Source organism: Platichthys flesus, chromosome 4 (assembly GCF_949316205.1).
Source record: "Platichthys flesus chromosome 4, fPlaFle2.1, whole genome shotgun sequence".
Taxonomy (NCBI): domain Eukaryota; kingdom Metazoa; phylum Chordata; class Actinopteri; order Pleuronectiformes; family Pleuronectidae; genus Platichthys; species Platichthys flesus.
In genome coordinates, this window is record NC_084948.1 from 27,991,169 (window position 1) to 28,005,330 (window position 14,162).

Sequence of the window (14,162 nt, forward strand, 5' to 3'; positions counted from 1 at the left end):
GGAACCGTCACAGTGAAGATTTATTTAAAAACGACTTCTTTACAGCTGTGAGAGGACCAGTTCCTTTAATGGAACCAGTGCAGAGATACTGTTTGTACAGGGGGCTCAGTGACATTCCAGCTGTTTGCCTTCATCTTCATCACGAGGAGAGAACATCAGCTTCATCATGTGCAGTAAAACCTGAAGAAATCATGTATGTATTCTAAACCTCTCAAATGTTTATTTAAATATATCAACTGAGAGATATTTACTGTGTGAAGTGTTTTCTATGGTTTGTGAGTTCCACCATTACAATGAACTGGTTTCAGGTAACACGATCTGATTATCTGATTCACTGGTTCTCTACAAACAAGAGCCATGTGCCCACCGACTCTTGGATTTTGAGAATAGTCATAATTTTTGAATTAAATCTTTAATCTTAGAGGAGGCAACAAAACATGAGTATCCACAATATCACAACTTTTCTCTTCATATAACCACCTCTTGTGAAATCTCAGAATTTCTTTCCTTCAACGTGGACCTGATACAGAATGTCTGTGTTTCTCTGGAGGTCAACATCACTGGTCACTGACCTCTGACCTCTGATGATGACCTCACACTTCCTGTTGTCTTTAATAAAAAGGGATCCCTCCATGTTTTTCTGAATGAGATTTGAGTCACATGTTCTTCTCGTGTTGTTAAAGTTGATGTGAAAAGACGGAGGTGACGCACTGCTGCCCCCTGCTGGCTGCACCACAGAAGGACAAGCGGACGTGCACATGTCATGTGACATCATGAAGAGGATTGGAGTTGACGACAGACGACATGTTTCAGGAGCTTCAGTCATGCTGTGTTCATGTGTGTGTTCCTGAGGGGGGACAGTGCTCAGGTCACTTCCTGAAGGTTTCCTTATGGGACCCATCGTATGACCATCTCACCACAGTTGATTTGGCTCCTTGGGGTCTTAATGAAATGTCTGTAACATATTTTAGTCAAAATACCACAACGATCATTTAAAACAGCCCTCCTCAGATTGGTCAGTTTTGAGTGAGATGATGGGGGGGGGGGGGGCATGGTGTGACTATGACCTATTTTACACTCGTAATCACATTGGACGCACTCTAGCGTATCGTTTCTGACATAGAGGAACCACAACGTTCTTGTGATTGTTGCTTTTTGACAACACAAGCCCCAGGTGTTGTGTGTGGGCGCCGCTCTGCTTCAACACTCGACGTTGCTTTTCATCTCGAGTCTTCCTGTGTTGCTCGAGATCTGCGACGTGCTGACCGGCCTCCTCGTGCCCAGCTGCGCCCTGAAGGTCTTGCAGAAGATGAAGTAGATGAGCGGGTCCAGGCAGACGTTGAGAACCGACACCATGATGGTCAGCTCCTTCAGGTAGAAGAAGGTCTGGCTCCAGCGGCACTGCTTGGACAGGAAGGCGTAGGGGAGTCGAACCAGGTGGTACGGGACGAAGCAGACGCAGAACACGATGACCAGCACCAGCATGTTCCTGCGGCACTTGGCCAGTTTGTTGGAGCTGGAGGACGCCGGCTGCCTCTGCTGGACCTGGGACAGCCTGCGGGAGGTGCCCCAGTAGAAGAGGACCAGGGAGATGAGGACCAGCAGGAAGATGGTGGCGGAGCAGGTGTGGATGAATTTGTAGAAAACGCTGAGCTGTGGACTGTGCTGGACTTCACAGCTGACGCTGACCGACACCGAGGGGGAGGGCTCTGGGTCCTGGGTGAGGAGGGACAGGACGATGTAGCTGCAGGACGAGGCCAGGAGGAAGAGCCAGGTCCCGGTGGAGACGAGGCGAGCGACCCTCACGGTCTGCAGGATGTGATTTCCTAAAGGGTGGACGATCTTCAGATACCTGAGGAGGACAAGCAGCTGTCAGTGGAGATCTTCAGCTCGGCTCTTTGACAGGAACAAACCTGCAGGTTTCTCAGGGGAAACAGCTGCGTCAAGCTGCAGCACTGTCTCTGTATCTTCTCATCCAACCACATCCTGAACACCTCTGATCAGCTCTGAACACTCACCACTGAGAAGTTTCACATCCTCATAATGATCAGAAGACATGTTCCGTGCAGCAGCGGAGACCACCGGCCGGTCACTGTCTTCACCGAACCCTGTCGTCAAGAAGCCTGAACTTCACGTCCCTGATCGATGTGTGCTCAGCAGTTCAGACAGTTTCTACATATTTAACTCTTTTAATAACCTTCTGAAAGGGAAGTGACTTTCAAATCCAGTGGTCGAGCTGCTCTCTGGTGTCAGGACTCAGCTCGACCTCAACTCTATTTCATTCCGGCATCTGAAATCGACAACTTCCATATTTCTGAGGTTTTGGTAACAGCTGGTTTTAATGTGTGTTTTAGAAAGTCTGCAGATTATTTGTTAATATTTTTCAACTGTTAAATATGTTCTTCCTTTTCACGTAGTTGATTTTAATCATGTCAGTCATCTGAACATCAACACATTGAAAAGCTGCAGAGAGATAAAACCGTGGTGCTCCAGGTGGTCAGAGACTTTTGGGACGAGTCAGTCCAACTCACCTGTTAGCGGCGATGAAACCCATGAACAGGATGCTGGCGTACATGTTGAGGTAGAAGGCGGCAGAACCAAAGTTGCAGTAGGCCAGGCGGACGGGGGGGGAGCTGCTGGCGAAGTGGAGGATGCGTATGGGGAGACAGAGGCTGATCAGGAAGTCGGAGGCCGCCAGGTTCTTCAGGTAGACGGTCACGCTGCTGGTCGTCTGCTGCTGGCCTCTGCAGAAGTAAACCTTCAGGGTGAAGCCGTTCAGGAGCAGGCCGACCTGGAGAGGAAGCAGAAGGACAACATAACTCTTTCTACCGACCTCAGAGGGACGGCCGGGTGTTTCCATGAAGTGGATTCACTCTTCTCAGTGCAAAACCATCATGAAACCTTTGTTAAAGCGACAGATCTTATCGATGCTCAGGACGTCTGGTTTGTATCTGCTTCTCACCAGATAACATCAAGAGCATGAAGAGCTTCTCACAGAGAGAGACCATCACTGGAAGACTCGCAATTCAAATCAAATCAAAGGTTATTATCACATGCACCAAATCACAGACTCATCAGAGCAGTGGAACTCTTATGACCTGGCAGGCAACATCTACACGGCAGACAGGCACTACAAGATAAAAAAAGAACATATAACATGACATATATATAAATTGAAATGAAGAGCGAGCAGCAGTTTACAGGGTGAAGGAGTGAGGATTAAATTAAATTAAATAATTTGCATGTATGTGTAGTAAGTGTATTTGTATGAGTGGGGGGGCAGAATGAACATGGTGACTGTTCAGTGGGTCAGTGCTGCTGGTTCTGGTCGTCCGTGCTCGGATGCTCCGGTGACGGCAGCAGAGTGAGAAGTCCTCAGCCTGGTGGCTGTGGTCCTTGATGATCATCTTGTGTTTTAGATGTTTGCACAGAAGGCATCTACAACTTAGAGACCCTGTCTCTCTTTTGACTCCTTTGCAGAGGTCTGAAGCTTCTCATAATAAAAGATACAAAGACAGGTTGTGCAATCTTTATTGTGCGTTACTCACCAGGAACTGCAGACTGTAGACGAGCATGAAGAAGACATGGGCCGGGGTTTTGACCTGGTCGCAGTCAGTCCTGTTGCTGACGTTCATCGTGTTGGTAACAGTCCAACTCCTCCAGGTCCTCTGGCTGTTCAGAGACGAGAACCCACATGAATACTTCAAATCATAACTGTCGACAGGAACTGGTTAAAGACGGAACTGACAGAAACAACCTCAGAGCATAAAGTGAAGTACACCACAGAGCTCAGCTGTTCAGACAGCATCATGCTCAGAGACGCTGGAGGTCCGTCCGACGAGGACCTGACAGACGGTTTGTATCAAGACGATGTTTCAAATGCAGAGCAGCAGAACATATTGGTGATTTTAGTATTAATTCAAATATCAACATCATTTTACAAAACAAACAGCAAACACCGACGTGCTGTCAAATCAACTTTGGAGCACATCTGTCTGAGGACAGATCACATGTGTAAAGTTATTATGTTATATGTTATTATTCCAAGTCGAGCCGAACCATCTATGATATTTCTGTGTCAGATTGGCTGCTCAGAAAACACACTGACCAATCAAAGAGAAATCCACTCTTATGAAAAGCTGCAATGCAACTACTGGAAGTTTGTAAAAAGTAATTTAAAGGTCCCGTACTTTACACCTTCCTGTGACTTAGTGTGAGGTGCTGGTCCCTGAGATGATGTATCAGTGGTGTAAAGTGGACAAACTGCTGCAGTGTGTATTTCCATGTCCTCTGTCCGTCCTCTCTGGAGCTGCAGACCATCCTGCTGAGCCCCTCCTCTGATTGGCTGACTGCACTTTCAGTGACACGCGACCAGGCCTATCACCGGTCTCATTCTGGTGCTTTCCCTCTGGTGAACACAGCTGAAGGTCACCTGATAGAAAACAGGCCACATATCCACAGTCGTTACACCAGGATGTTTCTGAACGGAAAGTTCCACCGTCCTCATGTCTGTTCAAGTCTTAGAAGGACAGTCGGCCAGTGTTAGAGTTACAGTATAGAGTTACAATACAGAGTTACAGTACAGAGTTACAGTACAGAGTTACAATACAGAGTTACAGTATAGAGTTACAGTACAGAGTTACAGTACGGAGTTACATTATAGAGTTACATTACAGAGTTACAGTACGGAGTTACATTATAGAGTTACAGTACGGAGTTACATTATAGAGTTACATTACAGAGTTACAGTACGGAGTTACATTATAGAGTTACAGTACGGAGTTACAGTACAGAGTTACAATATGGAGTTACAGTATAGAGTAACGTAGACTTTAAACAGTCCAGAGTGACTGTTGTCATCCTTTGAGGCCCCCTACTGACCCTTCAAGTCATTATCGATAGTAAAAGCACAGAAAATGTATTTTACACAATATGGGCCAATTCATGCTCAAACTGAAGTCATCCCTTTTGTCTGAAACGTTGAGATAACACAACATTAAGTTCAACTGATTGGACATAAATAACAACACATCATCCACATAGAAAATGACATCAGTTTGTTTCTTTAAGATGGAAATTTCCCTGTGGGACTAATTAAGATAATCTTACCTTACCTTATCTTACCTTATCTTATCTTACCTTACCTTATCTTACCTTATCTTATCTTACCTTATCTTACCTTATCTTATCTTACCTTATCTTACCTTACCTTATCTTACCTTACCTTATCTTACCTTATCTTACCTTACCTTATCTTACCTTACCTTATCTTACCTTATCTTACCTTACCTTATCTTACCTTACCTTATCTTACCTTATCTTATCTTACCTTATCTTACCTTATCTTATCTTACCTTACCTTATCTTATCTTACCTTATCTTACCTTATCTTATCTTACCTTATCTTATCTTACCTTATCTTATCTTACCTTATCTTACCTTACCTTATCTTACCTTACCTTACCTTATCTTACCTTATCTTATCTTATCTTATCTTATCTTACCTTATCTTACCTTATCTCATCTTAATTCATCCTATAAATGTCTTTGAAAGTTCTTGTGCTCTGCTACATTTATTTGACTTCATAAGTTGTTAACTGACAAAGCTTAAACAACATGAAGCTGAGGCTGTCGAGTCAAAGTTACAAACCAAAGATCGGTGAGGCCCCCCCCCCCCCCCTCACCTGTCTGTGTCAGAGTGAACCTGTTTGACTTCCTCCTGCACAGTGACCACATCAGGAAGAACTGAGGAGGAAGAGGAGTGGCAGTAAAAGGCCGATGTGGTTTGAACTGCTGCAGCTCATCTGTCCTCACGTTCATGTCCTGCAGCTCATCTGTCCTCATGTTCATGTCCTGCAGCTCATCTGTCCTCACGTTCATGTCCTGCAGCTCATCTGTCATCACGTTCATGTCCTGCCGCTCATCTGTCCTCACGTTCATGTCCTGCTGCTCATCTGTCCCTCATGTTCATGTCCTGCAGCTCAGACGTTGTCCTGCAGCTCATCTGTCCCTCACGTTCATGTCCTGCAGCTCATCTGTCCTCACATTCATGTCCTGCTGCTCAGACGTTGTCCTGCAGCTCATCTGTCCCTCACGTTCATGTCCTGCTGCTCATCTGTCCCTCATGTTCATGTCCTGCTGCTCATCTGTCCTCACGTTCATGTCCTGCTGCTCATCTGTCCCTCACGTTCATGTCCTGCAGCTCAGCTGTGAAACGTCTTCAGCTGTGAAGCTGAAAGGCCGAAGTTCACTGACACGATTTCATTTCACACTGAAACCAACTCCGTCCACACGAGAGTTTCCTGCACCAGAAATAAATCAAATCCACTCTAACGCAACAGAAAACAGGTAATGTGGTCGCACCCCCCCCCCCCCCCCCCAGACAGACAGACAGTTTACCACAACCGTTCATGCACTGTGTTCATGTAGCGTAAACAGGAAGTAGATTATCTACTCTGCAGTTGGCTGCTTATTTACAGAAAATACTATGATAGAGAAACAGGAAACTCCGAACTTGTTCATGTACAGTTACACATCAAAGGGGGAATATTCACACAAAACTGTTTTTATTTTCGTCATTTAAATTTTACAATATCATTATGGTTTATTTTGCAGTTACTCAGTGTGACCACCAGGGGAATGTAGACGTTAGACATGAAGTGTTTGTTTCAAGTCATTTAAATGTTTGAACTTTATTATGGTTCCATGTGCAGTTACTCAAAGTGGACGTTTGTTTTGACAGTCACTACACTACAGACAAAATGGATCTTCACTGTGACCATCAGGGGGCAGTAAAGGTGTTCCCTTCCTGTGCTCACTTTCAAAATAAATGCTTAATGCTCAACATGGCAATGAGTGTGACCACAAGAGGGCAGCACAGACAAATGTATTTGCAAGAATTGACTATTGAAATGTTAATATATTGTTGTGTGTTTGCTGCGCTCCAGTGGCCATTGTGTGCAACTGCAAAGAGGCGCCAAAGACGAGCAGCCTGTAAAAAGAACAGCTGAATCCAAGAAGTGGAACGACCGCAGAACTGGACACCACAGCAGTCTGGTGTCACACGTTTGATGCCCAGTCATCAGAGTCCAGTTTCACTTCCCAATCCGCAGAGACCACAGTGTGGCATCGTCTTTCCTTTTTCACATCTCACTCTCCTCTGCTTCCTCCACAATAAAACAAACTGAGTCTGCAGGCTTCTCTGTAAAATGATATGAAATCAGATTAATATAAATGTGAAGACACCGGTTTTCAGATTCAATGATTTACTTCCTGAATAAAAGTTGTAGTTTCAGAATCCGCTTCTTTTCATGAACTCTTTTATAAACACGTGAGTTTTAACAAAGCTTTGTCAAAATGTGGCTCAGACTGCAGCTGATCCTCCTCTACTCTCGCTCCTTCGTCTCCCCTCGTCTCCTCGCCTCTTGTCTCCTCGCCTCTTGAATCTTGAATCTCTCATCTCGTCTTGTCTCCTCGCCTCTTGTCTCCTCTCCTCTCCACTTGTCTCCACTCATCCTCCTCTACTCTCGCTCCTTCGTCTCCCCTCGTCTCCTCGCCTCTTGTCTCCTCGCCTCTTGAATCTTGAATCTCTCATCTCGTCTTGTCTCCTCGCCTCTTGTCTCCTCGCCTCTTGTCTCCTCGCCTCTTGAATCTTGAATCTCTCATCTCGTCTTGTCTCCTCGCCTCTTGTCTCCTCGCCTCTTGTCTCCTCGCCTCTTGAATCTTGAATCTCTCATCTCGTCTTGTCTCCTCGCCTCTTGTCTCCTCTCCTCTCCACTTGTCTCCACTCATCCTCCTCTACTCTCGGTCCTCCTTCGTCTCCCCTCGTCTCCTCGCCTCTTGTCTCCTCGCCTCTTGAATCTTGAATCTCTCATCTCGTCTTGTCTCCTCGCCTCTTGTCTCCTCTCCTCTCCACTTGTCTCCACTCATCCTCCTCTACTCTCGGTCCTCCTTCGTCTCCCCTCGTCTCCTCGCCTCTTGTCTCCTCGCCTCTTGAATCTTGAATCTCTCATCTCGTCTTGTCTCCTCTGCTCTTGTCTCTTCTCCTCTCCACTTGTCTCCACTCATCCTCCTCTTCTCTCGGTCCTCTTTCGTCTCCTCCTCCGTCTCTCGTCCTAAATGTTGCTCAGACTCTGGGCGGCGGTGAGGGATCTCGTCGTCTCCCTCCCGGCCAGGTTCCTCAGCAGCGACTCTCTGAAGGTCTGACACGTGAGGACGTAGATGATGGGGTCGAGACAGACGTTGAGCGACGACAGGAAGATTGTCCCCTTCTTCAGCTGGTACAGCAGGAACCGGGTGTCATAGGACAAGTCCGATTCTGTCCTCTGACTGTTAGTGTACGGCAGGCGGCAGGCGTGGTACGGCACGAAGCAGACCAAGAACACTGCCAGGATGCTGAAGATGCTGCGGTTGGATTTGCGGCAGACCTTGCTGGTGGAGTTCTGCGCTCGTCGGTACGACTGGTAAACCCGGTGGGCGATGGAGACATAGCAGAAGACGAGGACCAGCAGTGTCACCCAGAACATGGACACAACGAAGCTGATGGACCCGTGATGCCACTCCACGCCCAGGGGAGTCTTCAGCCCGATGCAGTCCCGGGCGTTCTCCTCATTGGCCGGCTTGCTGGTCAGGATGCAGTTGGGCAGAGCGCAGATGAGGAGAAGGCTCCAGGTGAGGAGTGCCAGCACCCGGGCAAAGCCGACGCTCTGCATGACGTGCAGCGCGGAGGTGCCACACAACCTGGACGAGGTGCAGCAGGAGGACGAGTGTCGGACTATCTTGAAGTAGCGCTCTATGCTGACGAGGCCCATGAAGACGATTCCCACGTACATGGAGTAGTAGAAGAGCACGGCGGTGTAGCGGCAGGTGACCACGTGGATCTGCCAGCCGCCAAGTTCCAGCTGAGATGCCAGGTCGAAGGGGAAGGTGGCGACCATGAGCAGGTCGGCCACCACCATGTTCTTCAGGTAGACCACCAGACCCGAGTCACTGGGCACTCTGAAGAAGATCCAGGCGGCCACGCCATTCAGGCCCAGGCCCACGAGGCAGATGATGAAATAGAGTGAAGGGAGCACCTGGTGGGTGAAGACGCTGCTCAAGTCTGATTGGTTGTTGTAGAGGAGGCTGGAGTTGAGGAGATCCATCCCTGAAACACAAAACAGTTCAAACATAATCAGAAATCTATGATAATATCTGCATGTTGTTGATTTGTTTGTTCTCATCAACATGAAATCAAAGTAGAACTTCACATCTACAGGATGGCCTCTATCGGTCAGACTGAAACGTCTCCACCACTATGGGATGGATTGGATTTCAGCTGCTCTATTCTGCAGATGAATGTTCGTGTGGTGTCGGAATAAACCTCAGAAATGAGAATTGACATCAATGACACGTCATGTCAGAAAACCTCAGAAATGTTGTTTACAGCGTTCTGAACACAATCCAACTTGAGAGTGAAGACGCTGAACAACACTGAACTCACATCTGGAGAAACAGAAGCTGCAGAGGAGAAGGTTCTGAACCAGTCACGACTCTCTCCTTCAGCCCCAAATCAAACTCTGACAAATTCTTCTGGGAGCAAATGAAATGTTTTGTTGAGATAAGGATTTGACTTTGTGGTCATTTAGTCATGGTCCCTGGAGGATGAACCCCAGAGCACCTGTCTTATCATCACAGATAAACATCTTGACTGTTGCTGCTCTTACATCTGAGGTTTGAGTTCCTCAGAGGATGAACTCTGAGGACCTTCCCCTGACTGCTGGTCCTCTGCAGCGCCACCACCTGGTCAGACATATTCAGTGAAACCTCCACGTGATGAAATCAGGTTCAGTCTGGTTGTCTTTATGCTAACGTGCTAACTCTCAGTCACTTGGCCACAGAGAACGTTTCTGTTCTTCCTGTTCTGCTGAACTTCCTGTGAAGTCTCCACAGCAGCTGGAGAGTTGATGAAGTTGTGTTTGCTCTGCGCCATGTGCACAAATAACAGGTTGGTCCTGCTGTTCACACACTTCCCTCCTGCTTCTGCTTCATCCAGGTCCAACACACACCCTCTGCTCCTTCATCCCCTCCAATGAAAACAGGACAGTCAGCGGTGAGACAGGAGGACGACGCCTCCCCCCCCGACCTGACCCGACCCAGTCTGGACCCTGTTCAGGTAACTGGTTCCCCGGAGGATCGGCCCAGAGAACCTGAATGTTTAGAAATTCAAATTCAAATGTCTGTCCACTGATCCCGTCCACAGCCTGAGACCACATCACGTGACCGCTCACGTGCACTGGGCCTGTGTGTAAACAGCTTCAGTAATAAATCTCCTCCACATGTCAACACCACAGGGTCAGGAACCCTCTGGTTCTCCATGTTGTGTTCTTCTCTGGAAGCTGAGGCTGGTGCCGGTCCTGTTCTTCAGGAAGGAGACCATGTGACAGGAGCCGGACCAATCAGAGAAGGCTGAGTCATCGTTTTCAAACACCTCAGTTTCTGCTCGTCCAGATTAGAGCCCCAGAGTTTTCAAACTAAAACGGGTCCAGCAGCGTTTCACTCTGGAGTTAAGGTCAGACCCTGGGGTCGTGTGGACGTGAGAGGACGTCGGGACAGGAGCATCTGAACGTGTTGTGAGCTCAGCTACACTCCAGAGATCAGCTGGGACTCCATTGAGCAGGAAGCAGAGAGCAGCAGTGATCACGTGGCTCTGCTGTGTTTACACTGAGCCGGTCAGTTCTCAGGGAGCAGCTGTGTTTGGAGGACGAGCGTCTCATCGTAAACAGACTGAAGCTTCAGCTGCTCAGAACAACAACTCCTCAAATGGATGAATTCCACATTTTACTGAAACTTGTACAAACGTTTCTGTTCATGTTGGACTCAGAGGAGAATGAAGCATGTTCTGGTTCACCTCCTATTTTTATATAAGCTCCTCCTACTCTCACAAAATGATTCTGATTTTGACCCAACAACAGAGGAACCTTCTTCTATGAAACTGCAGTTCAAGTGAGAATTCTAGTATCTGTTTTCTATTGTGTTGTTCAGCATTGAACTTAAAAAGTGTTTTGTATTTGGGCTGTTTAGGCCCCGCCCCCGAGGCTGCAGAGAGGGACACTATAGGAATCGTGATAGAAGGCCTCAGTCATGGACCATGCAGGAAGGTGATACCGGGGTTCGTCCTTAATGATCGGAGCTTTACAAACAACCTCAAGTTCACTTTCAGGTTTAATCAGAAAATCATCATGAATTTGGATGGGCACACTCTCAATGCAAATATCCAGCAGCTGAAAATCAAGTTGTTTGCATGAGCGGGTAAACACAGCGGACGAGCTTGAAAAGAATGTTTACACGGAAATCTTCTCCACAAACTTCCTCTTCATCTATTTGACTCTGACTCACAGCAGCTTTGTGAATCTCAACTCAGACCAAAAGGACATGAACACGATTTGACTGTGGTTTCTGTGGTTGTGAATCGTCCTATTGATGCTGCAAGTCACGCTGCTACAGAGACGTGGAGATTAAAACTTTTATTCAAGTAAAGCTTAATATATTATATTAAGTATAAATATATATATGTATTTGTATTGATGTTGAATTCAGCATTATGTTGCTTTTATTTCCTGATCAGTTTGTTTCTTGATATTTGTAAAACAAACAAAAGTCTATGTTGGTTTCTGCTATGCTAGTTTCTGAGCATTTTAAGATAACAATTATAAATTTGTTATCATATGATTTTGTGTTGGACTTACTAAAATCTATTTCACATCATCTATGAAGATTAGCCTCCTTTAAAAAAGATGAGTTGGTGTTATGTAAATCAACTTCATATAGGTCATGTAATAATGTTATTTTGGCTTCATCTGAGAGGAGTCATTTGGACCAATGAGAGGAAATTATATTGCAGGGATTTAATAAATTGAGTTGGAGCTACATATATTAAGTGGATGGAGAACCTTCCAAAAATTGAATTGAGTTCAGCCAATGAGTGTAGAGGTGCAGCTCGCCCCCGAGACTCAGTAGCAGGAGCATCTTATGATGAGCACAGTATCCTTTGTTATAATATTTGATAACATCTTCAAACCTTTATTTTCTGTGTTGTTGATCTGAGGCACACGTGTAGAACATGATTGTTGTTGTAAAGCGTTGTCGACATTAGAGCAGCGTGTCATCGTGTCATCTCAGGAGTGGTGTTGACCGAGACACGTGAGATGTTTCCAGACTCCGACTACGACCCAGAAAAACCACTTCAGCCTTTTCTCCTCATGGCCGGTCCCAGTTCTCCCATTAGACACATCGTGCAGCTGTGGGACGATTGTCTTTCCTCAGACACATTCATCATCATAGGACCAAGGACGTTTCCCGTTTAGTTTGTTCATAAATCACATAAAGTTTTCAGTTCTTTTTTTTTTCCAGCTTTAAAATGTAATCGTCTGCGTAGTTTTTCATCTGCCTGAGAATTGACTTCTGGACTTTAAGAGATTATTTTACACTTCAGTGCAAAACCTTTTATCAGTTTTTAATAAGATGTAGTTATATATAATGAGATTACTACTCCGTCTCTAATTTATATAAATTTACATAAATAAGCTGATTAACTGATGTGTAATTTCCTGTCGTTCTGGTTGTGGTTTCTAAAAACCAGAGACAGTGTATTTATAGTCCGTACATCTCAGCACTTCATCAGTTATCTTTCACATCTTTAACAATCGAAACCGGAAGCTGCTCATCTGAACTTATCTATTCAACAGATGAGTCATTAGTGTTAGAGGCATCAGCAGGTTTCAGGATGACTGCATCTTATTTTATTTAACACATTTAGTTAATGAATGTAACGTGATCAGAACAGAATGCAAACATTTTACATAACAAACATAAATTAAGACATCACCTCAGGCTGTAACTGTATTTGATAATGTTAATTATTATTAATTTGTTTGACTCATAGAAACTCCAGAAAGTGAATAGATTAGATTGTTGTTGAGACGTCAATAAGATGAAATATCAAGTCAAATAACTACTCGTCTGAAAACTCAAATAAGTTTAAATTCCTCCATTATAATAATAATAACGGACTTAGGATGTAATTAATGTGTATTTACAGAATTTATTTTCTTTGTTAATTTTGCAGTGAAATCTGTAGCAAATTTATCATTAACACCTGAAACCTTTTATTTCTGTTTGTCATCTTTTAAAAGTTTTATTTATTACTTTAGTTGTGACTTTATTCCTAAAATCGTTTGTCCTCCATATTTATGATCCTTCACTTCACGTCTGTGACTTTTCTTTGGATTTATATTCTGATTTAATTTATGTTTTAAAGCTTCCATATTATTTGGTGGAAGAAAAGAGTTGAACTAATATCAGCCGGTGTTCCAGCTGCTCGTGTTATTTCTCTGTGGATGTCGAGCGTTTCTATCTTTATCTCTTATTCCTCTTGTCGGCTTTAATTCATCACCTCCGAGTTGAACAGGAGAAATGTTTCAGTATTAAATATGTTTAATATAGAAAAGTTTACTCACCATATAAACAGGCTGATGCTCAGTCAGGCTCCCACCCAGATGTTGACTTCTACATGTGAGAGAACTTACAGCTGTAATGAACATGTAGAGTGATGATCAGAGCTGTTTTAAGTCTGGAGGAGAACTTCCTGTGTGATCGTCCTCTCTCTCTCTCTCTCCCGCTCTCTCCCTCTCTCTCTCTCTCTCTCTCTCTCTCTCTCTCTCTCTTTGGTGTTTTTAGACCTCAGAGATCATTAAACACATAAAAACCTTGCCTGTGATTTGTCTACCTCCATCATGTGTCCGACATGTTCCTCTGGGATGTTATATTTCTATCTGAGCCGTTAACCTGATTCTTCCTGAATCCAGAGACAGTTGGTGTAATGATGACTTTTAAGCCGGAAGGTTTCAAATCAAATGTGTGAAAAGTCTCTGACTGATGAGCGTCCTCTGGCTTCTTACCAGCTATGATTCCTTTACTCCAGATTTCTCAGAGCAGAAGATGAGTTCTGGGTCTGGATCAAACGGAACCTGGTTCTGTTGCAGAGTGAAAACACTTTGTTGTATAGTTTGGACTTTTGGACCAATCACAGGAAGTAGAGACAGAATTCTTTAGCCCCTAAATCGCTATTTGAGACCCAAACTAACCCGATGAAATGAATCTATGGGACAAACATGAACCTTCAC

At 45.1% G+C, this 14,162-nt stretch overlaps 2 protein-coding genes across 2 annotated transcripts; both read right to left on the reverse strand.

Annotated features, from left to right (window-relative positions):
* Nucleotides 1-154: 154 nt before the first annotated feature.
* On the reverse strand, nt 155-5,940 carry LOC133951420 (P2Y purinoceptor 14-like). Its single transcript, XM_062385345.1, has 4 exons — nt 5,685-5,940; nt 3,549-3,727; nt 2,532-2,791; nt 155-1,852 (listed from the first exon to the last, which is right to left on the reverse strand). The coding sequence occupies exons 1-4, from the start codon at nt 5,938-5,940 to the stop codon at nt 1,201-1,203; spliced, it is 1,347 nt and encodes a 448-aa protein (XP_062241329.1). The 3' UTR covers nt 155-1,200.
* Nucleotides 5,941-6,579: 639 nt separating this feature from the next.
* Nucleotides 6,580-13,595, reverse strand: LOC133951403 (P2Y purinoceptor 14-like). The gene is made up of 2 exons (XM_062385331.1): nt 13,497-13,595; nt 6,580-9,145 (listed from the first exon to the last, which is right to left on the reverse strand). Exon 2 carries the CDS (start codon nt 9,141-9,143, stop codon nt 8,115-8,117), a length of 1,029 nt encoding a protein of 342 aa, XP_062241315.1. The 5' UTR covers nt 9,144-9,145; nt 13,497-13,595; the 3' UTR covers nt 6,580-8,114.
* Nucleotides 13,596-14,162: the final 567 nt, after the last annotated feature.

Bases quoted from the DNA above. Each gene is read 5' to 3' on its own strand.
- LOC133951420 (XM_062385345.1), bottom strand. From the start codon at position 5,940: ATGAACGTGAGGACAGATGAGCGGCAGGACATGAACGTGATGACAGAT. The intron at 3,728-5,684 runs GTGAGGGGGGGG...GTCTTTAACCAG, and splicing joins GTTCACTCTGACACAGACAG to TTCCTGTCGACAGTTATGAT. The intron at 2,792-3,548 runs GTGAGTAACGCA...CTTCCTCTCCAG, and splicing joins TCTACAGTCTGCAGTTCCTG to GTCGGCCTGCTCCTGAACGG.
- LOC133951403 (XM_062385331.1), bottom strand. From the start codon at position 9,143: ATGGATCTCCTCAACTCCAGCCTCCTCTACAACAACCAATCAGACTTG.